This window comes from Zingiber officinale, chromosome 6A (genome assembly GCF_018446385.1).
Source record: "Zingiber officinale cultivar Zhangliang chromosome 6A, Zo_v1.1, whole genome shotgun sequence".
Classification (NCBI taxonomy): domain Eukaryota; kingdom Viridiplantae; phylum Streptophyta; class Magnoliopsida; order Zingiberales; family Zingiberaceae; genus Zingiber; species Zingiber officinale.
The window spans coordinates 140351494-140375357 of NC_055997.1; the positions used below are offsets into that span (position 1 = coordinate 140351494).

General features: G+C 36.0%; 1 protein-coding gene and 1 pseudogene across 2 annotated transcripts; one reads left to right on the forward strand and one right to left on the reverse strand.

The window, feature by feature from the left end:
- The first annotated feature begins 1928 nt into the window (after positions 1 to 1928).
- On the forward strand, positions 1929 to 8628 carry LOC121998342 (annotated as a pseudogene).
- A 3047-nt stretch (positions 8629 to 11675) lies between these two features.
- On the reverse strand, positions 11676 to 12560 carry LOC121994496 (transcription factor TRY-like). 2 transcript variants are annotated; one of them, XM_042548508.1, is made up of 3 exons: positions 12182 to 12560; positions 12029 to 12116; positions 11676 to 11940 (listed from the first exon to the last, which is right to left on the reverse strand). In XM_042548508.1, exons 1-3 carry the CDS (start codon positions 12228 to 12230, stop codon positions 11820 to 11822), a joined length of 258 nt encoding a protein of 85 aa, XP_042404442.1. In that variant the 5' UTR covers positions 12231 to 12560; the 3' UTR covers positions 11676 to 11819. The 2 variants fall into 2 exon arrangements, with proteins under 2 accessions (XP_042404442.1, XP_042404441.1); XM_042548507.1 differs by having other exon boundaries at positions 12029 to 12119; positions 12182 to 12555.
- Between the last annotated feature and the right edge of the window lie 11304 nt (positions 12561 to 23864).

Here is a 23864-nt window from a genome sequence, read left to right on the forward strand (position 1 = left end):
GTTGATGTCTTCTCATAAGTGGCAGATTATATTATTACTCTCAATAATTTACTCTGAAATTGATGTCCAATATTACAAATAACATCACACCTCAAAATTAATAAATTTATTATTTTTAAAAGTAAGTTCTATATTCCCAATAAAATGACACTGCATTTAAAATAAACATATTTTATAAATGGACAAAAGTAAAAAATGACATCTCATTTTTTTAAAATCATCATACTTTTTTTTATCATCCAATTTCACCAACTGTCTTCTAAGACATCGTCTTCATTATCTCTCTTTCTCTTTCTCTCTCTCATATATATATATATATATATATATATATATATATATATATATATATATATATATATATATATATATAGAGAGAGAAATAATTTCCTACGGTACATTTCTTGCGATTTTAGTGTGGTTATCTCCCTGATCAGTCTGGTGACCGATCAAGGAAACTCCTGATCGGTCTACAGACCGATCAGGAGTTTTCCTGATCGGTCAGGAGGTTCCCTGACCGATCAGGATATTCCCTGATCGGTCTGTAGAACCGATCAGGAGGTTCCCTGATCGGTCCAGAGATCGATCAGGAATATACCGCACCGATGCCGCAGCATAAGCACCGCAGGCTAACATTTCCGTATATATATATATATATATAAAAGCTCCCGCGGGCTGGATCAACCGGTTAAAGTGTGACATCCTTGCACAATGAGTCGTAGGGTCGAAGGTCCACGGACGCGCACCAGATGAATAATCTGGGCCGGCTGTGTTAAATTCCGGAGACACCACGCTTTATCCGGACCAGCATTCACCGCTGATTTACCTCCTCTTAGGATTTCTGTGGGGCCAGGCCTAGGGGGCCGATAGGCGGCGGGACCCGCCTTTCTTGCACAATATATATATATATATATATATTAACATCTTAATTATTATAACAGATATAAAATCATAATTACTATATATATTATACTAGTAATAATTTTATTATTATTATAACATGAAATAATTTTATTATTATTACAACATGAATGATAAATAAGCAAGTTAAATCAACATTATAACAGCCGGGTTAGATTCATGTTATAATTGTTACAATATTATAATTACTATATTATAAATATTTTTAAATATGTTAAATACGTGTCCCCAATTTAGGATTTAGAAGAAAAATAATTATGAATAATACCGTCGAAGACATTTAAGTAATTATATATAAATTATTGGTAGAATTAGGGCTATAAACAAGTCGAGTCGAGCCGAACCGAGCTGAGTTTTAGGGTGTTCAAGTTTATGTTCGTTTAGATGTTATCAAACTCTCAATTCAAGTTTGGCTTGAACTTGGTTCGTTTAGATATTATCAAGCTCTCAATTCAAGCTTGGTTTGAACTTGGTTCGTTTAGATGTTATCAAGCTCTCAATTCATGCTCGTTTGATTGTTTGAAATTTTTAATTTTTTGATTGGTTATTAAGATTGATAATTTAAATTTATTTATTTTATTTTATTTTTTTATTTATTTAGCATATTGAAAAGAATTTTATTAATAAATATGGTTCGTGAATATTGTTCACAAACGTTAACGAGCTGAACACATATATGCTCAAGTTTGTTTGTTTAGTTTAACGAGTTGTTCAAACTTGTTTGTTTAATTAATCAAATGTATATTGAATGAATATAAATAAGTTCTTACTAAGTCAAATATCAAATTTATTCATAAACGCTTGATTCATTTACCGTCCTAGGTAGAATGAAATTTTTTTTTTAAAAAAAAAAACAAACAAACAAAAACAGAGACGTCGTTTGTTAATTCTTAAAAAAATATGGACGTTCTTCTTAATTTTTGCCCTTTATAAATTTGGTGGCAATATGTATACATTTAAAAGTCAAAACATCCACCGATATTGTGGAGGAATCGAATTAAACATCCTCCTAAATTTTATAATATTTTAAACGGCCCACTAATTTGGATTCTCGTAATAATAAGCCGGCGGCACCTCCAAACCGTCCAGTGGCAATTCTGTTATAAACTCAGGTCTGGTGGCTATTTGGTTATTATCAGCGAGTAGGATTGGGAGAGATTACATGATCGCGTGAAAAGGAAACGGCATTGTTCATCCGATCTTGAGATTGAAGATGGCAATCATATCCAGAGCTTGAATCAAAAGGTGCGATCGGAATCCGGAGGTGCAGAATGGTCTGGAAGAACAGTAACTCCGTCGGAGGTCCGTGGCGGCTCGCCGACGAGATGCACGCGCCGGCGGCCCGGTGCACCGGCATGGAGGCGGAGTGCCTCCGACGGTTCCATCGGCATGAACCCCTGGAGAATCAGTGCAGCTCTTCCGTCGTCAATCACATCAAAGCCCCCGTCCAGCTAGTTGAGATTCTTTCTCTTTTTTCTCGCTTCCTTGGTTCTTGGCGTGCTCTGGATTTTAGCTTCTTCATTTTGTTCGCTATCAGATTTTATTTCTGCCCTTGATTTGACTGTTGGAATAAGTCTCTTTTCCTTATAGTTTCGTAACCTCGCAAGAACTGTGCTCTTTCTTGTACGAACACTGGTTTCTTGCTTGCGTTGAATTGAAACCGAGCCGATTCAAAAGTTTTTTTTTCTAGAAAATAAATTTTAAATTTGTCTAGGTTGGTGGTGACTCGATTCGGTTCTTGTGTCAGGTTTGGTCCTTGGTGAGGCGATTTGATCAGCCACAGAGCTACAAGCCGTTTGTGAGCAGGTGCATCATGCGGGGGGATTTTGCAGTAGGGTGTTTGCGAGAAGTGAACGTCAAATCAGGGCTTCCTGCTACCACCAGCACTGAAAGGCTAGAACAGCTCGATGACAACGAACACATCCTGGGCATCAAGATTGTTGGGGGTGATCATAGGCTTCAGGTACTCTAATCTTCTCACTTTTGGTTTTTCTAAGAATTCCTTCATCATGCTTCTACTCTTCTGTCCACCTGCTTGGCGTATGCAACATACACATGTGAAGTAATATACGAGTTGTCCTGAATTATTCAATGGCTGCACCATCTTGAATTAGCATATAATTATCATTGTGCTCTTTAAGGAAAAGAAACCATAGTGATTAATATCCTCTCAAGTGATTCTTTGACCTAACAAATTTCTAGTAGATGGTTTTGATAGCTTATGCTTGAGGTGATGCCATCAGTTAATAGTACATATTTATGGGTACAGACGAGTTTCATTCCCAAAATCTCAACATACAAATGACCTTATCAACTCTGATGGTACCTTTTATCAATAACAAAGCCTTATCCCACTAGGTGGGGTTGGCTATATGGATCATTTTACGTCATTGAGCTCTATCCCCTACTATATCATCATCTATACTTAAATAAATTTTATCTCCCGTACTATCTTAAATGTGTCTTTCGGAGTTTCCCCTCAATAGATACAACTCTAACTTTCTCTCTAATGCTCTCATTTCTTATTCGGTTCATCCTCGTATGACCACGCATCCACCTTAACATCCTCATCTCTATAACTCTCATCTTTTGCTCATGTATTCGAGTTATAATCCAAAATTCAACTCCATATAACATAGCAGGTCTAACTGCGGTTTTATAGAACTTTCTTTTAAGTTTTAGAGGTACTTTACGATCACATAAAACACTCCTCTTCTCCATTTCAACCATGATACGACGAATAAGGTGGGGCCTCCGAAGTCGGGGACAAAGTCAAGAAAGTTGGCTGACGTGGTGGTCAAAGTTAAGGATGGGTCAATGCTCGGTGCTATCACGGTCACATGTTTCGGCAAAGTGGTCTAGCCGATCGAACCTCTAGTTCGATCGGATCCCGAGTCTCTCAGGGTCGATGAAACCTCGAGTTGTTTCAGTATCATTCAGAGTTGAGTCCTCTGAGTTACTCGGGGTTGACACGGGCACACGTCTCGGTTGAGTGGTTTGGCCATGCTAAGCACATGGCCCGGCCGGGCTTTTTGGACGAGCAGAGACGTCGAGCGAAGACTGAGTCCTTGAGAGGGTCATCATTCTTTAACCAACTTGACCTTGTATGCAACGAGGTCTGATCGGGCGATAGAGGCGACTCGGTTGACTTACCATTAGAACATATTAATGGTCCACCAACCTAACGACCTAATATTCCTTTTTGACGTTTTGTGTAACGGTTGTCAGAGAATCAAGGGAATATTCCCTATGCAGTCTTTACGATGGAAGCTTCCACGCTACAAAGTGTAGAGGTGGGTCTATTTTTGGAAAGGTGTCAGAATGTCAAAATGGTCGGTCCTTTTTTAGAAATGTATCAATATTCATACACAGAGGAAAATTGACACTATACAAGGGGTCTCTTCCTAAAGGCGTAGGTACACTACACAACATTACAGACTCAGAGTTCATTCCTGTCTACTGTTCACTACATTCTTTTTTCTTTCGATCACTTGACTAACTTGAGCGTTAGAATGCCTGCGCCGGGACCCCTCCCTGGCCCGGTTGCTGATTTTTTCTTCCCTCGACATTCTTTTTTGACACGCGGGATCGTTCGGCACCCTCTGCTTTCAGCTCAAAAGTCTTATCATAGTCAACAGCGAAGCCACCTACCCAGCGCACTATCTTTCCTGATTTCAGACAGGATCAAACCATCTTATTTATATTCTATGTATGGTATCTTTCTCAATCTCTCTATCATTTTATAAAAAATATCCTAAATATTTAAAGCTCTCAGTTCCAGGCAACTCATCATCTTCTATCTTAACAATTGTCTCATTATGTCTAATATTGCTAAACTTAAATTCCATATATTGTGTCTTTATTTTTCTAAACCTAAAATCTTTCCCTTCTAGTGTTTCTCGCCAAGATTCTAGTTCAGCATTTACTCATTCACGTGTTTCATCTATCAAAATAATATCATCTGCAAACAATATGCACCATGGTACTATGTCTTGAATGTGTGCAGTGAGTTTGCCCATAATTAGTGTAAAAATATAGAGACTTAGAGTTGATCCTTGATGTAACCCTATCTTTATTGGAAATATTTTAGTTACTTCACCTGAAGTCTTTACTCTGTCTTTACTCTGGTCGTTACATTCTCATACATATCCTTAATTAGTTCAATATATATTATGCTAACACCCCTCTTTTCTAGAATTTTTCATATAATTTCTTTGGGACTCTATCATAAATTTTTTCTAAGCCAATGAATATCATGTATAGATCTTATTTTGCTCTTAATATTTTTAATTAGTTGTCTAAGAAGATGTATAGCTTCTATTATCGATCTTCCAGACCTAAACCCAAATTAATTTTTAGACACTGTGGTCTCCTTCCTTATTTTTTTTCTATTACTCTTTCCCAAAGTTTCATGATATGACTCATTAGTTTAATACCCCTATAGTTTGTACGTCTTCCTATTCTTATATAAGGGAACTAGAGTACTTATCCTCTAATGATCAGACATTTTTTTCATTTTCAATATCATATTAAATAATTTTATAAGTCATTCAATACATTGTTTCCCGAGGCATTTTCATAGCTCTATCGGAATATCATCTGGTCCAACAGCTTTTACATTGTGTATCTCATTTAAAGGTTGTTCTACTTTTGAAGTTTGAATTCTATGATAAAAATTTAAATTTCTATACTCATTTGACCTACTTAAATTTTTATACTCATTTGACCTACTTAAGTTAAGTTGATCCTCTAAACCTTCAATAAAAAGTCGATGAAAATACCGCTTCCACTGTTTTTTTATTTCTCCATCATTTACTAGCACTCTATTGCATTCATCTTTAATACATTTTATTTGGATAAGATCTCTTGTCTTTCTTTCTCTTACTTTAACTATTCTATAAATGTCTCTTCCCCCTCTTTTGTATCCAATTTTTGATATAATCATTCAAAAGTTTTATTCTTTGCTTCATTTACTACTTTCTTAGCATCTTTTTTGGCTATTGTATATTTTTTTAAGTTTTTCTCCTTCTTACAATTGTTTGTTTTTCCTTCACTTTCTCTTGTATTGTTTCATTCCACCACCAAGATTCCTTACTTGGTGGTGCATGTCCCTTTGATTCACTGAGTACACTTTTAGCTATTATTTTCAACTTTAATACTATCTTATCCCATGTCATTTTAGATTTACCATATATTTCATCTAATGTCTATACTCCTACCTTCTCCTTAATATATTTTACTTCATCCTTTAACTTCCACCACTTAATTTTAGGAGTCGTATATTTTTTCTTTCTATTGATACTATGCTTGAGGCGTATATCCAACATTACTAACCTATGTTGGGTAGTTAAGTTTTCTCCAAGGATGACTTTACAAACTTTACAAATCTTTCTATCCCTCTTCTTAATCATAAGAAAGTCAATTTACGATTTATTATTCCTACTTTTGAGCGTGACCAAATGTTCTTCTCTTTTCTTAAAAAAACATATTATCTAATATAAGATCATATGCTATTGTAAAATCTAATATAGTTTTCCCTTTTTCATTTCTCGTTCCAAACCCATAACCCCTATATACTCTCTCATATTCCTTATTTTCACTACCCATTTAGATCACCTCCTATTAAAATTATTTCATTTGACGGAATATTTTTATGATACTTCATCTAGATTATCCCAAAACCTTGATTTGGTAGCTTAATCTAATCCTACTTGTGGTGCATATATGTTAATTACGTTCATAATTTCTTTCGCTGCTATTATCTTAAAGGCTATAATTCTATCATTTTTTCTAACTACTCCTACAATTTTATTCTTTAATAAACTGTCTACTACAATATCCACTTTCTTATTTTACTTTTTCTTGTGTGTCATAACTTATAACCCGAGTTGTCTATCATCTTTGCCTTCTCACCTACCCATTTTGTCTTTTATACACATAAAATACTAATTCTTCTCTTAATCTTCATATCTACTACCTCCATTGATTTACCAATAAGGGTTCCTACGTTCCATGTTCCAAATATTAGACAATTAATTTTCCTATAATATATGTTCTTATTCAACTGGTGTGAGAACTCTTGCCTATTTAACACTACACCCAAGTTCTCATGGAGATATAGTGGTTCTTGCCGATAGTTACAGTCAAACCCTGCAACACGAACTTTTGCATATTTAGCACTACACCCGAGTTTTGAAGATATAGCGGTTCTTTCCGAGACATTACAGTCGGACCCTACGACGTGTTCCTTCTAGGTAATAACATAGCATTAGCACAATAGTTTAATAGATTCATTCATTGAACATTTGTCATAGTTTAACGATGGTTGACAACCTAAGACAACCCTTCTCCTTTATCAGGCTTGGGGCCGGCAATAATGGTACCTTTTGGCAGACATATTAAATTAGTTCTCATTAACAAATTAACTATCTCCTATTTCTATTATGCCTTCATAGAGTTTGTTACAATTTTAGGAAGTAAATTAGAGAGATAAACATGGCTGGATGATAACACAACGAACTTAGTGATAAAATTCCGCACTATTATTGTGCTTATTATTCATAGTCTATGCTAGAATTTTGGTTTATTTTATTTTTGAATTAGCCCATGTAACTCTTTGATAATTTGAAATGACTGAGAATTCAAACACTACATTTGTGTGATTCTGATTATACGCATGTGGTAAGCTTGATCATTCATTTGTCCTCCACTATAATTAGGCTGACGTAACGTTTAAATAGCACAGCTTTCCTTTGTCCCCCATTTGATCTACTGGATACATGCTGATATTGTGTTGAATTGAGGTTGAGCATAATCTATCTTAAAATGACTAATCCCTTGAGAGGGAGACACCCTATATAGACATGTTTGATCACCACACTTATCTATGTGGGAGACTAATGAATGCGAATGCCCTTGCAATGTATGTGCTCCATCCCAGCTTATACAATTTGTTGCATGTACATTGATAAATTCAATGTTGGTTTGATCTCTTTTCTGAATCATCCACCTTCATTTTTCTGTCCAGAACTACTCATCGGTGCTAACTGTGCATCCTGAGATTCTTGATGGTGGACAAGGGACTTTAGTTGTAGAGTCATTTATAGTTGATGTGCCTGAAGGGAACACTAAAGACTACTTGTTTTTTTGTCGAGGCTTTGATCAAATGCAATCTCAAGTCTTTGGCTGTGATATCAGAACGTTTGGCAGTTCAAGATCAGACAGAGTACAATGCGCTCTGATACATGAATGCATGGAGGTGCAGACTGAGTTCACTTGTAGACTTTGAGATAGTTGCAGATTTTGATATTATGTGCTAGATTTTTACTTTCATGTCCAACACTTTACACTAGCCTTCCCTTCAGGAATATCTTTGCCTAGTAAGCCATTCAGAACTTTCCCATTGCAGCCATCCTAGTCAAATGTGAAGCAAAGTTCATGGTTCTTAGGCCATGGAGTTACGAAGATATGAGCAAGTATTTGAGCTGTACCATTTCGTGGCAGTAGCAGTTAGCCAAAGTAGATGGAAGATGGTAAAGACTTAATATTTGTCGCATATCATTAGAACTTTTATAATTTTTTTTTCTGATATTTCTGTACATATTTCACCATCTTCTCATTTTTTTTAAGAGCCAGGGGAGAGTGTAATATGAAGCTATTGTTGTGTACTTATATTAAATAGCTACAATAATTATGTTTGCAACTTTTGTTTGGGTGTTTTTGGTAGACTTGGGTTTGACTCACATTTCCCCAGTTTCTTGATGATTTCTGACAGCCTTCACGAGAAAGAGCAACCATTTGCTGAAGCTATGTTTTTAAAATGAATGTCCTGGGATAGAGTTAAGTTGATTAGTACGGAGGAAAGTTTACTATCATACGATAAGAGTTTGAATATCTGGAAAATTGAAGAAAAAAGTCCTCATAATGGTCAATTATAATTTTCTGATTTATCTCCTCGTAGGGCTGTTGGGATGACGAATTTCATATTTTACTACCATATATTTTTAAAATGAAAATTTCTATTCAGCTCAAAACATATTCTGAGGAGCATCTATTTGTTTAAACACTGAAGGACAAATAAGCAGTCAAGATGAGACCGGTTGCTGAGAGTGGCCAGTAGATAGCTTTGTAACAAGATGAGGAATCAGAATAGGGGAGAATGTTAAAATAGGTTCATTTACTGTGTTTCACACTGTTTACTTTTTCATTTTGCAGGGCCCCGTGCACTGTTTCTTTCAGTAACATAGCTGTCTTTTGTCCACTGTCTCCAAGTCTCATTGTTTATGTTTCCATGTCGATTTTATCCGTTTTACTACTTATCATTTTGTCATATTGTCACAGGATTTTTAATTCAGGACAGTGGTAAACTAGGTAAAACATTATTAGATGCCCCACAACACTCTGCAGGACAACTCACAATGGCTTAGTATCAGAAACACTAGCTTTCTCATGCACTCAACTTGCTTGTCGAGGTTTTGAGCACGAAAACAATGGTGGTAAGAGACGATATGGTGAGAACATAAGGATCTACATGACAGTTGTAGAACAAAATGATTCTCGCCATTGCATTTTCTTTGAGTGATAAAAGTTATATAATTAACAAGGAAATAAACATATCGAACTATACAAGAATGATGATAAATTGATGGGAGAATCCTATAATATGAAACTAAATAAGTATATTAATGGTAGAGATATTGTAGCTGTAATAATTCACCACCCTAAGGATTTGAAATTAAAATTAGGATGACAAACTGAGCAAAGTTTTATTGTGTTCAAACTTGTTTGATAAGGTCACTAAGGTAAACCAATCTAAATAAACTAAGTTATTAAAATAATTATTCAAGTTTGGTTTGTTTTTTAATGAGCTTGGTTGGTTCGTTTAGATGTTATCAAGCTCTTAATTCAAATTTATTTGATTATTTGAAATTTTTTACTTTTTTAACTTGTTTAATTGGTTATTGAGTTTAATAATACAAATTTATTTATTTATTTTAAAATTTTCTTTATTTATTTAGTATGTTAATAAAAGATTTATTAATGAATATGCACAATAAAAATATCCACATTTAGCAATGAAATTATCCGTTGCTATCAATTTGTAACGGGAAAAATAAACATAGTAAACTTTTCGTCGTAAATTGATTTAGCGACTAAAATATACTTCGATCCTTAATTTAGCCCCAAAATTCATATTTATTTTTTAAAAAAAAAAGAATGTACAAGGATTAAACCTTACAAATATTCATTATCAATTGAACTTTGATTTAAGGAACAAAACAAATGAGGGTTGAAATAGTCATTACAAAGGAAAAATAGCTTTCATGCATGATAAGAAAAATATATTTTGTTATTAGCAAGGAAACTTAGAATTGCTAAAATAAGGATTAGTTATTAATTGATATTGGATTTTAGCGACAGAATTATTATTTAGATTAGTGATAAAAATTTCAGTCTCTATTTAGCAATCAAAATAAATTCCATCATTATATAACGATTGAAATATTAATTTAGTTATTAAATTAGCGATTGAATATAATTCAGTCGTTAATTCCATCGTTGCTAGAGAATATTCTTGTAGTGATGGTTTCATAAATATTATTCATGGACATTATTCACAAATACTATTCATAATATTATTCATAAATATTAATAATTGAACACACATGTGTTCAAGTTTATTTATTTAATTTAACAAGTTATTCAAAATTTTTTATTTAATTGATCTTGTTTATATTGAATGAACATAAATATTGAATGAACATAAATAAACGGATAACTCTAAACTTATTCATGATATTTAATTTATTTACCACCTTAATTAAAATCATTCAAAGATGAAATAGGTCCCTTCAGATATGTCTAGTGGCTAGCACATGAGGTGTTGTCACCATGAGGTATGGGGTTCGAATCTCGGCCAAGGCGAGGTAAATGTCTCCCTTATGTGCTAGTCACTATTTCAAAGGCTAATAGCCGTCCATGATTTATCTCCTCCGTGTTGATTCTGGGACGTATTGGTGGGAATACTGGAGGCAAACGTATTCAAATTTTTTTTTTTTTTTTTTTTTTTTTGCCCAACAAAGCAAGCCTTGTGTTGACAGTAGGGTCCATTTATCCTGTTGTTTTCCACACTATAATTTTCAGTTGCAATAAAGATTTACTTGAGTTGAAATTTAATAATACACAAAGGGAAAAACTTACGATAACCCACAAGTCCAATTTCTTCTAGATTTGATTCCTTTGATGATATTGCCCTTCAAGTCCAACTTCATATAAGATCTCATAAATTTATTGTGTGCCACATAGTATTATTTTCACAGTCTTCCAAATATATAGCTTTTAACATGCTTAGGCAACTTGCATTGTGATACTCTATTAGATGCCCCTCAAGAGCGAAAGAGGAAGCTAGTCCCGTAAAAAATGGAAAACAAACAAAATACATAGCCCAGAGGGTTATTTTTTTTTCCCGATCAGTCCGGAGGTTATGCTATTCTGGTTTAAAACTTCATCTTTGTCTCTACATTCTACTTGGAATCTTCATGGTCTCGCCCGACCCAATCAATTTAAGTAGCTTGTTCCTTGGTCCTCTTAACTAGTTCATCAAATCGACTCAATCAGACCATCTAACCTATTTATTCACTTACTTTATTATCTAAATTTAAATTTTAAAAATATAAAATAGATTAAATAAAAAAGACTCAACCATTGAGTCGAGTCTTAAATTATTGAGCTTATCTGCTCTCCTTCTTGGACGCATCTAACAACAATGAGCAGCAGGCTCGTACATTCTCATAGCTCAAGATTTAAATTATTCATCAAATCCTAAGTAAACGACAAACAAACACACCGACCCACCCATCAAACAATTCAGAGCTAACAGAATCTACATCCCGGCCAGTTCGCTACCCATATTTTGCACGACTAGCGTAACGGGCAAAGGCTTCTTGACGATGCCTCATGATCCAGAACCTCTCGATTTCTTCAGGTTTTCGACCCGGCACTCGCCCTGCTATCAAATCCCACCTGTAAAACAAACTTAAATTATTCTTTTCGAGAGAAGGAAGGAAAAAGAAAATAAACTAATTAACAGAGTCAGGAGGAGCTGAATTGCCTGTCGCCGACGAGGCGATACATTCTAAAGATGAGGTCTTCCTCCTGCTCGGTCATGCTGATGAACTTCCACTCCGCACTGTTCACCTCTTCTAAAAACTCACCAATCAATTCGAGAGAGCTACATGGTTGAGCGAACAGAGGAGAAGCTCACCTTCGGAGACGTTGGACGACCTGCGCTGCTTCTTGCGACGGCGCTCCATGGCAAAGGCCCAGACAGAGTACGTATACGATCGAGAGAAGAGAGTGTATTGCCCGGTGAATATATAGCGTTCGAGGGAAGGGGAAAAAAAAGTAGGTGGGAGAGAAGAGCCGAAGATGGATGAGGAGACAGAGAGATCGGTGGCGCAGGCTTTTGAACAAGGTAATTAAATGGGCGGAGAGAGGGAGGCAAGTAGGGGAAAGAACGGCAGGTGAGGGTGGCGAAAAGCTGTAATTTCAAGCCAAAGCCTGCCCTCAGCGGACGAGTAGTTGCATGCTTTTTATTTTTCATTTATTCTTTTTTTTTTTTGCCCCTCGTTGGTTTTCTTCGGATGGGTGCCATTTTTAGGTGTGGGAGGTGAGTCACTGGCAGAGATCCTGCGGGATCGAGGCTCAATCGGAGGATGTAAAGTGAGCATAAAATGTGGTTTAGAAGGATGAGGTCCGTGCTGTCAAAATTGCTTGTCGGATGAGGTTGAAATGGGTGGACATTGGATTAATTTGATATTAATTTTATATAATTTTTATTATTATTATTTTAAATAAATTTAATTAATTCTGGACTATACTACGATCCTGGCAGGTCCGAGAGACGTCAGAAATTTTTTCAATGTTTTTATTATACTAGATAATTTAGATTTTACAATCCAATTAATTATTCTGATATAAATTTATATTTTACCCATCAAATTGTTATTCCCGGGTAGTTTTTGGAGTATGCAAACTGATCGTCGAGGCTAATGTTCGACACTATCTCCGTAAACGATATTGCTCCGCTACGGTGGTGCTTAACGGATTGTTACAATTCGTTCCCAAGATACAACGACGACGAACGTCTCGGAATCGTAGCACTCCGACTTCCGAGACCAGCGAACCTTTACTATCTCCGTAAACGATATTGCTCCGCTACGGTGCTTAACGGATTGTTGCAATTCGTTCCCAATATACAACGACGACGAACGTCTCGGAATCGTAGCACTCCGACTTCCGAGACCAGCGAACCTTCTAGTAGACTTCTTGGACTCTTGAATGCACAAGATGAGATGAATGCTTGAGGAAGAGAAGAGAGGATTGAGTGAATATTCCATCATCTGGAGGGTTCTATTTATACTGAAAGAACAGGTTGAGTGTCCTTTGGGTGAGTGGATGTGTTCCTTGGGCTGGATCGATCTAGATCATCCATTCTGAAGGGTTGTAACCCTTCACCAAGCCCACTTCAATCTCATCCATCAGATTTGAGGAGTTGTGACCCTCAGATCCCGCCTATTGTTATCGGTCATCGGATCTGGATCCATTGATTCGATGTTTCAGATCAAGTCTCATCCCAAGCCGTCAGATCGTTACTCTTTGCGATCCAACGCTCTAGATCGCATCACAAGCGATCCATCATACCTATTTGATCAACGTTGATCAATGGTAGCCATCCATTCCCTAAGTCAACTGTCCAGTCATCTCCCTTTGCCCACGAGGATGCCGTATAGGTACTGCCATGTCACCTGGAGCATAAATTTAAGCTCCTTAATGCTCCTCGCGACGATGCGTACGTACGTGCAAAGTGCGCCTACAAAGCGCTCATTGCGCACGTGGCGGGTGGCGAGCTCACAGGTGCGAGCACCTGTTCACCCTGGGCTAAGGGAGCACCTGTCCTTTTATTTTTGTGTTAACTCCATTAACACATCTTCATTAATAAGTAGAGAATACACATCGAGAATTTTCGATGTGGGACTATTCTCCCATGTACTTTATTAATGAATAATAAATGTTATTTTGGGCCGATTTTAAACATTAATTTCTCATTCACCCTTAATCGGTTTTGAGCAAATTAATAGTCTAAATCTATCTACGCGAATCGTAGATTTCAATTTTGAAGTCAATTACGACTTTCAACAATTGATAGCTTCCTTCCTCAAAATCGTTTTGGTCCATTTAAGATCCTAATATCCAACACAAATAAATTCAAAAATACCCCCTAATAATTCGAATTAAACTTTACAGATACATCTTATCGTTTACCACCTAGTCAAACCCGGGGACTGAGAGACAAAATGACAAGACTGTGCGTGGATGGGATTGGATTGGATGGTGTGACCTGCTCCAACTATAAGTCTATCGATGATTGGATTGACATAGCGTTTAAATACATAATTATTATTTAACTGAACTTGTTACGCTGCACCCAGGAGTGTGCGCCTGGGCGCGCGAATGAGTGGGCAATGCCCACGGGATGTGAGCCCCGTGATATCCTTGGTCGGGAGGTGGGGTGGACGAGCTAATTCTGATATTGACTTTATAATATTATTTGTGTAGCCTTTTTTATTTGAGGTTACTTGTATAAGCTTTGGCATTTTATTTGAAGGCAATCTTCTTTTGCATCGGTTTTAGATATCCTATGAATGATTATTTATAGATAGTATTAAGTTTTAATGATTTAATTAAATTTAAATTTAAATTTAAAGTATATGCACGTTCAATAATGTTAGGGGTTTAGATTTGTCATTAGAAAAGATTGATTATATTATATAAAGCATGATCTTTTGGAATAAAGATAGTGAACTTATTGAATGCAGAATGTATAATATCCTTTTAACTCCTAGACTTCAACATTTGTATGGATCTTCCGTATATCAAGCCACATAAGGTGACATCATGAGCATGTACACAAAGAAATATAATGGGTCATCCTCCTGACTCTCTTACATGGAAATATCTTGATATAATATTTTCCTCTTTTGCAATGAAACCACGTAATATAAGACTGAGACTTTCAATAGATGGATTTTAGTCATTTGGTCAATCTAAATAATAATATTCATCTTGATCAGTCATATTAATACCGTATAACTTACCATCATCAATGTACATGAAAGATGAATACATATTTCTTACTATGTTATTCCATGTTCAAATAATCTAAAAGTCATATATATATATATATATATATATATATATATATATATATATATATATATATATATATATATATATATATATATATATATATATATATAAGTTTTGATTGTCGAGCTGAAAGAATTATAGAATGTAGAATGTAGCTAGAGTTGGAGACCTATGATATTGCAAGTATAAAACTAATTTTTACCTTGCATGCTACTTTATTATGGGCGATTAGTGATTTTTCGACATACTCAATATTGTCAAAATAAAGCATGATTGATAAGTTTGTATGTCCGCATTGTAAGATAGAGTCAGATGCATATTGTATTAAATATTATTTTGTAGTAGGAAGATATTTTAATTTAATAATTATCGTAAATTTTTTTACTTTTAGAGCACCCTTTTAGGTAAAATAAGAAAGAGTTCATGATGAATGAAATGGTCAAAAAAACTTCCGTTCATAATCACATCAAGAGAGGAAATCCTTGAAGAAATAGAAAACTATGAATTTGAACTAGTAACTTATCCGAGTTCTGATAATTTAAATAAATATATTATTAGGATATGCAAGTGTGATTAGAAAAAATGGAGCATATTTTGGAAATTCTAATATTGAAAGTATTTGCTCATTCAACATAATTTAGATGTGATGCATATTGAAAAAAAAAATCAATAATTTTTTTAATACTGTGATGAATGTTCTGGGTAAAACTAAAGACACAGTAAAATCATGCGAGAAATTGAATAAATTAATTAATAGACTTGAGTTACATCAAAAAATGAAACAACTAATAAATTTCCAATGGCTTGCTATACATTGGACAAAGAAAGTAAGTAGACATTATGTAGTTAGTTGAAAGAAATCTAATTCTCTGATGGGTATGCCTTGAATATGGCTTGATGCGTAACTATGAAGAAATTAAAAATGTTTGGAATAAAGAGTCATGACTATCTTGTGTTTATGTAAAGACTTATTCTAATAGTTTTCCGTGACCTACTTCCTAATATTATTTGTAAGAACTTACAGAATTGAATCTGTTCTTCAAATATTTGAGATTGAGGGTTATTATGACGGATGATGTGCTTCAATTAGAAATAGACATTCCTATTATACTATGTAAATTTGAGCGCATATTTCCACATGAGCTTTTTGTTCAATGAAACATATGTTGGATCGAGTGGACCAACTAGTGGGAGTTGAATAGCCTGCAATAAAAGTTAACTATTTCTCTTGCTCTTAAACTAGCAAGGATACACTAATTATTTAAAAACAAATAATAAAAACATCAAGTAAGAAACTTATACTTTTTACTTGATTTACAACCGGAGAGGTTGCTAATCCAAGGCAATAACAACTCACTAAAAATCTCATTATTTGACAAAGTCGGAGGCAAAGAAGTCCCTTATAGCAGTTGGAAGCTCAAATTTTGACATAACAGGAATGGAAATGAAAGTACAAGTGTGTTACTTTACAACTAGGTTTAGGACACTATTTATAGTGCATTGGTTGAAATGATTGTTTTGCTGGTGTGGCAATTTATGGTGCCTTGAACAGAATGAAGTTTGCCAATGTTCGATTGATATGGCTAAAGGAAGTGCCTCAGTTCATCGGAGGAGCCTTAGTTCCGATGGAGGCGTCTTAGTGTAGCTAATGGGGACTCCATTGTTTATCTCCATGGTAACAACTCCAATCTCATTCGAGGCACCTTGCGTTAATCTAAAACGCCTCGGCTCTTATTCATCCAAGGCGCCTCCAGTCTACTATTCAGTCGAGTGGTCAATCTCAGTATTGACCATTCTTCATTCCGCTCACTTGGATATACTCCGGTCGTCCGGAGTTGAGCTTAACCAAACCCAACTCTGACCTTCTCCTCGAGCAGACTTCCTCTTCGCTTCTCGTCTCTCAAATGCACTACGTGTGTCCTTCTCGCTCCACTAATATATTCTTCTGTAGCTCCTCGTCCCTCAGATGTATTGAGCCCATTGGCTCATTTCTCATATCATCCTTCTCATTCGCTGTGGCTTCTGCTAGACTTCTTGTGATCCTAAGTTCCTACACCCTTAGACATAATACATCAAATCACACAAGACATAACTTAACTTGGTTGATTAACATCAAAACTAACTTGGAATACTTACAATCTCTCATTTTTTATGTGCATCAAACCGAGTTAAAGTTAGAGAAAACAAATAATAAATAATTTATGTTAAATCATTTATAAACAATTAATCATAAATATTTGCAATCATAATAATAATGTTTTGCAATTAAGTCATCCCTCTTAATTTAATATTACTCTCCTCTTTTGATTACATCAAAAAATAAAAATAAATAAATAAAAAAAATGGCATAGAAAACATTTGAAAATTTTTTTTGGAGGGTTTTATAGATCATCTAAGGTTATGTATTTTTATTGAAATTATTTTGCATATAAAATAATTTTTAAGAATTAATTTTTGAAAATCTAAAAAAATTTATAAATGTCAAATAGAATCAATCCGATCACAAAAAAATTTTTTGATGAGAAAACTATTTTTCTTATAATCAAAATAAATATTTTTGAAAAAATATAATTATTCTTGAAATTAAATTGTTAAAAATATATTTATATGTCAAAATAATTTACCATTTTTTCTTAATATTTACAATATAATGTTTATATGTAGAAAAATCAAGATTTTCAAAAATCAATCACTAAAAATTTTAAATATTAAAATTTCATTTTTTGGGAAAAAATCATAAAAAATTAATTTAATGGTCGAAAAAAATTTCTACAAGCAAATAACATATTTTTTATTACAAAAAAATTAAACCTAAAGAAAATCAAACAGAAAATATAAAATTAATTTTGCCAATCATGTTAACAAATTAAACAAATTAATTTCTATCAATTAAATTTCCAAAAATACTAACAGAATAAAATAGATTTTAGAATCTAATATAGATTTTTACCTACTGGATTGATCAGATATTTTTTAGGAATAAAATTTTTAATACTTTTATAATTTGAGCCCTATGATTTCTAATATACCAATTAGACCCTCCATAATATTTAAAATTTGAAATTAGTAAGAAATTTGAATTTAAGACTATACTATCTTTTTCTAACATTTATATTTGATCTTTTATTTTTTTCAACCTTAATTTTATCAAATTCTTCTATGGGACATGCATTTTGTAAATTAACTCTTAAGTCAATGTTGTCCTTTTTTAATGTTACATACTCTATTTTTAGTTTGCACAATGATCTAGAAAATATTTTTATACATTCGTATAATTGATCATGAGAAAGCTAACGTACCTCACTTATAGTGTCAGATTCGTAATTGGATGCTCCCCCTTCATTGTTGTTTTCCTCTGAAGTAGCTCCCCTTCATCGATGCTCTCCTCTTGATAATCAGTTGTTAGTGCTAGTCTGATGTATTCCCCTGTCTCAAACTCTCCTGATGTTGACTCACTCCAAGTTACTTTGAGGTTCTTCTATTTGAACCTTCTTAACCTTTTGTCCTTTTCTATTTCTTTGTTCTTCAATTTAGGGTAGTTGTCCTTGATATACCCTTCTTCATTGCAGTTGTAACACCTCACTCCTTCCTTGTAGAAGTTTTTTGGCTTGTGTCTTATCAAAGTTGTTAAAATTAAAAAAACTTTTTAAATTTCCTTACCATATAGGCCTTTTCATTTTCGTCGAGGGATGATTATGAATTTGATTTGATCTTTTTAACTTTTAGCCCTAAGTTGTGTTTCAGCTCCTTTTCTTTTTTGAGTTCTGCACATTGAGATTCATGAAGTTCTAAAGTTTTCTAAAGTACTTACCTTGAGATCCTTATATTGGTACATTTTTTCTAGGTCAAGGTTGACTAGTTTGACTAACCTTGAGTTGACTCAAGCTTGAGTCTTGATGTTTGAGTTTTGATATTTGACAATATATGGAGACTATAGGTGCAATTATCTATTTGGGGAGATTATTAGCATAATTCCTTTCTGGTCAAGATTTGACCTATTTGATGTGAAGAAGTCTCATGCCTCGAGGGTATACTTGTCCGCCGAATCAGACGGTACCCCTAGTGACAATATAAGAAATGCAATATCGAACCAATTCAAGCCAACATGAAAAAATACTGATGTAATATAACAACAACAAGTCACGAATGACAATGCACGTATGTATGCATGTACATGCGAAACACTAAAAAATCCAGAATAGAAAGAACTGTAACTATAAGCAACGGAAACAATAAAATGAAGCAACTCAACATAAATCCAACTCGAGCGAGATTGGTAGCCAGGACCTCTGAGTGACACAACACCTCCTCTATCTGCTAACCTGAAAGTCAAGGGAAAAACAAAGAGTAGTGAGTACAACTACTCAGTGGGTAGAAGAAGATGGTGCATAAATAACATACTTACAGGAGATCAAAGGATACAGTCTTAGGCAAAATACTTATTAACCAATGTAGGTGTCTCAAAATAATCACCATCTAACCAAAAGTATAATCAATAACATAACACTTCACTAACCTGCTCAACCGAGTATAACTAACAAATCAGGAGTACATACAGTGCATCCAAACCTACACGCACAAATATATGATCGACATATGGCAAGCATATAACCAATACTGACTGCAGGAGAATGCTCTACCATGAATGGTCCCGTGGGCAATCAGGGTAAATGATTAGTCACTGTTCGCGGGAGAACACTCTACCACGGATGGTCTTGTAGGCGGAAAGGATAAATAACTAGTCACTATCTGCGAGAGAACGCTTTACCATGGATGGTCCCGTGGGCAGACAGGGTATATACCAATGGTCACTAACGACTCTCTCAACCATGCATGAGAGATCGGATATACTAACGGTCACTGACGACTCTCTCAACCATTAATGGGAGACAATTATCGACAAGATATATCAACGGTTGCTGATGACTCTCTCAACCATGAATAGGAAACAATGGTTGATAGGATATAGCAATGGTTGCTGATGACTCTCTCAACCACGAATGGGAGACAATGGTCAATAGGATATAGCAACTAAGGGTCTAGTAGGATCCTTGAAATACTATGCTATAGTATAATTCTACTAATGTATAGGCATGAGCCTATATAACAAGTAAGAGTCTATTAGGATACTTGGTACCCTATATTACGATATGATCCTACTAGTATATAAGCAAAAAATAGACAATCACGTCCCCAAGTTACTAGTCACCTAGCATTAATATCTCGACTAATTCCATGAAATCATCTTAGATATAATAAACAACAGAATCAAGATCAAATAATCCTAGGGACTGATTCAGAGGGGGAAGCCTAGTGGAATATACTACCCTTCTGCTATGGAGTGATTTCCATCAAGCATAGGTTAATATGATCTCACTAACATATATGCCCTCGCACCAGTATACAACTATACTACTTATATTATTAGTGACCTATAGGCATGAGCCTAAGTACATAACCATACTATAACATAAAACTCATGAACATTAGGAATAGACCTAAATAACAATAAGGGCATATTAAGATACTCAATTATCCTACACTAAGTATGAAATAATAAATAAAGGTTTAGCAAGATGCTCAATATCCTATACTACGGTATGATCATCCTAATAATAAATGTTGGTGCGGGAAGCATCCGACAGTCGAACCTGTGTTTTGATTATGTCAAAGGGTTCAAAGTTAGGTTGTCTTGTTATCTAACAAGTTTGATGAGATTGCAGGAAAGTTCTAAGTGTACTTAGGTAAAAGTCCTAGCTGCGGTTAGGCAGGTGGAAAATCCTAGGTGAGGAAAAGTCCTAGCTGCGGTTAGGCAAAAGGGAAAACCCTAGGAGGTGGTAACCCTAGGTGCTAGGGGGTGGTAACCCTAGGCGGAAAGTTTTGGCGGGTCGAGAGCTTCAGGCAAAAGTCCTAGAGTCGGGGACTCTAGGTGGAAAGTCCTGGTGTCACGAACCACGTGGAAGACTGGAAGGGTCGAGGAGGGAACGTCTAGCGGAAAGTCCTGGAACCTTGGGCGCTGAGCAAAAGTCCAGTCATTCTGGAGGATCGGTCTGGCAACATGTATATTCACTTAAGTGGAGTAGGTGATGACGCGTTCTCCGGTGAGGGAACAATAGGCGTCGGTTCGACCTAGGGTTTCTGGTTGGAAATCCGAAGTCAGAACCGGACAGTCCAATGACTATCAAATATTTATCTTAATCTTATATTATTATGCCTAACTCTGTTTTGCAAGATATATTTTATATTTTGGACTAACACATCTTGTAGGGAGTAAAAAAGATATAAAGCCTTAGATAAACAGTACCCGAGACACCCTCCATAGAGCTTGGAGGCGCCTCAGGTGCACTAGCCGAACACCTCCGCGCAACAAGGCAGAGGGCGCCCTCCATGGAGCTGGAGGTGCCCTAGACGTTGGGCAAAGGGCACCCTCCATGGAGCTAAGGGCACCTTGGACGCTGGTGGAGGGCGCCCTCCATGGAGTTGGAGGCGCCCTCAGGCGAATAAGCAGCAACCAGGTCGGAGCTCATCCACGCTGCGGTTTTGGCTGGATTGAGGGCGCCCTCCATGGTGTTGGAGGCGCCCTCCACGGGATACTTAAGCCCAGTTCGAGCAGTAGCAAGGGTACAACAAGAACTCACAACCATTCTTCCGTGTGTTGCTCAAAGGACGATACGATAAAGCTGTAACAAGACATTGATGACCTGTAGCTTTAAAATTATGTGTTTTCCATTATCGATATAATTTCATTATTGCTTTACTTGTATTTCAAATTGTAAATTTTTGAGCTTATAGTGATTGCCCAAAGTAAACGCTCAATGAACGTAGGCTTTGGAGTAGGAGTCACCACAGGCTCCAAACCAAATAAAACGAACGTGTCATTTCTTTTATTGCTTTTATTTCGTTGTGTATTACTCGATTGCTTTAAATGAACGAAATAGCCATGAGCGCTATTCATTCCCCCTATAGCGCTTTCGATCCTACAATAAACACAGAGTCAAATCATCTACTAAGGGGCCTAGCAGAATATCCAATGTCCTACACTACGATATGGTAATATCATGCATATCCATAAAAACAATGATGAATATTAAACATAACTGCATAGCTATCAATAATAGGTCAACATTTAAGGACAAACAATAAGGTATCAAAATCAAGAGTGATATAGGACAAACTTAAGATAAACAAGAAACTGCGACCTCATTAAAATATGACAATAACCAATCATGCATTATAATCAAAGCTATCAAGAAGATAAGCAAGATCTACCCATCTCAACTATAGAATCATCATAGCCATCTTCAAGAAAGTGAGGTTTGCTTCAATCTTGAATCCTACACATATAAGATACGAAGCAAAACTAAGTATAGTGTACTCCTAGTAACCACCAACAATATACGTAGGTCAACCATTTATTTTTCCCCTTTAATAACTATCTTAATATTCTTATTCATTGTAGCAAAACAACAGCAAAACAACGAATAAAGATATATTAATCCATTTGTTAAACCATGATTTAATTAGTTCATCTTCAACTTAACAATTTAATTTGTTCCAAATGATAATCTAATTAATCAATAGACTAAAAGATTATTAAGGTATTAATAATTATACTGCCAATTAGTCATTTAATGTATTCTTATTAAGTTGATAACTCAATTTACCTAATTGTTAATCAAGATTCGATTTAACTAAAAATAAACTAATATCATCAATTCACTCCCATAATCAAATCAAGCAAATCCAAGCTTACCCTAATCCATCAGCAATACCTTCTCCAGTGGTGGTTCACAGTGGCTAGGTGGTGGTCAGCAGTCGGAGCTCAGGCAGTAGCACTGGTTGAGGAAGTCGAAGGCGGTAGTGTCGCGGACCTCCCATTGCTTCGGCACTTAGCGGCGCAGAGGCTTCCGTGATGATGGCGTGCGAGGGAGGAGATCGAGACACCGACATCGGCTTCTCCCAAGTCGAGTGCCTTCCCGGTTGAATGCATGATTCGACGGCGTTGAGCAGCGGATGTTTCGGCACGAACAGTGAAGGAATGGCACGCACGACTACTCTTGCGCCGGGTCTGCATGGTGCAGGCATCGTCGAGGGTGGCAATGGGTGCCCGGGACAAAAGGAAAAGGCATGGATGCTGTCATCTTTCCTGGACGGAAGTGACGCCATCGGTTGGGGCACGCGACGACGGACGCGCTGTCAAGTGCGACGACAAATTCTCTATCGAGCGCGGCAGCGGACGCGCTGTCGATCACGACGGCGGACGTGTTGTTGAGTGTGTCGATGGAGAGGAGGAGAGGGAGGAGAAATAGCCGGTGGGTGCTAGTGGCGACCGCGGCGACGACGGTCCACAACTTCGGACGCACGTGGAGAGGAGACGACGTCTTCTTCTCCGACGGTGACTCACGGTTGCAGGCGGTCAGCCCGAAGGGGAGGATGACTAGAGGTGGGGCACCAGCCCCGGCTACTCGCGTGAACAGAGGACAGCGACGACAGCCGATTGTTGGTTGTTGGTTGCGTGCAACGGCGACAATGCAAGTGCACGAGAGAAAATGAGAGAGAGAGACAGAGAGAGAGAGAGAGAGAGAGAGAGAGGGGGGGAAGAAAAGTAAAACTTAGGGTTTGATTAACTAAAACTTTAGTTTATATATCCAATTACCTCTCATTTTAATTGGGTATTCTAAACAAACTTTAAATCCTACTCGTTTATCTTCATAAATTCTAAAACGTCTCATTTAAAA

What these genes read in the sequence shown, in the direction of transcription:
- LOC121994496 (XM_042548507.1), bottom strand. Translation starts at nt 12,230, where the DNA reads ATGGAGCGCCGTCGCAAGAAGCAGCGCAGGTCGTCCAACGTCTCCGAA. An exon ending in GTCGTCCAACGTCTCCGAAG is followed by an intron (nt 12,120 to 12,181) that starts GTGAGCTTCTCC and finishes GTGAGTTTTTAG; the next exon opens with AAGAGGTGAACAGTGCGGAG. An exon ending in TATCGCCTCGTCGGCGACAG is followed by an intron (nt 11,941 to 12,028) that starts GCAATTCAGCTC and finishes TTTGTTTTACAG; the next exon opens with GTGGGATTTGATAGCAGGGC.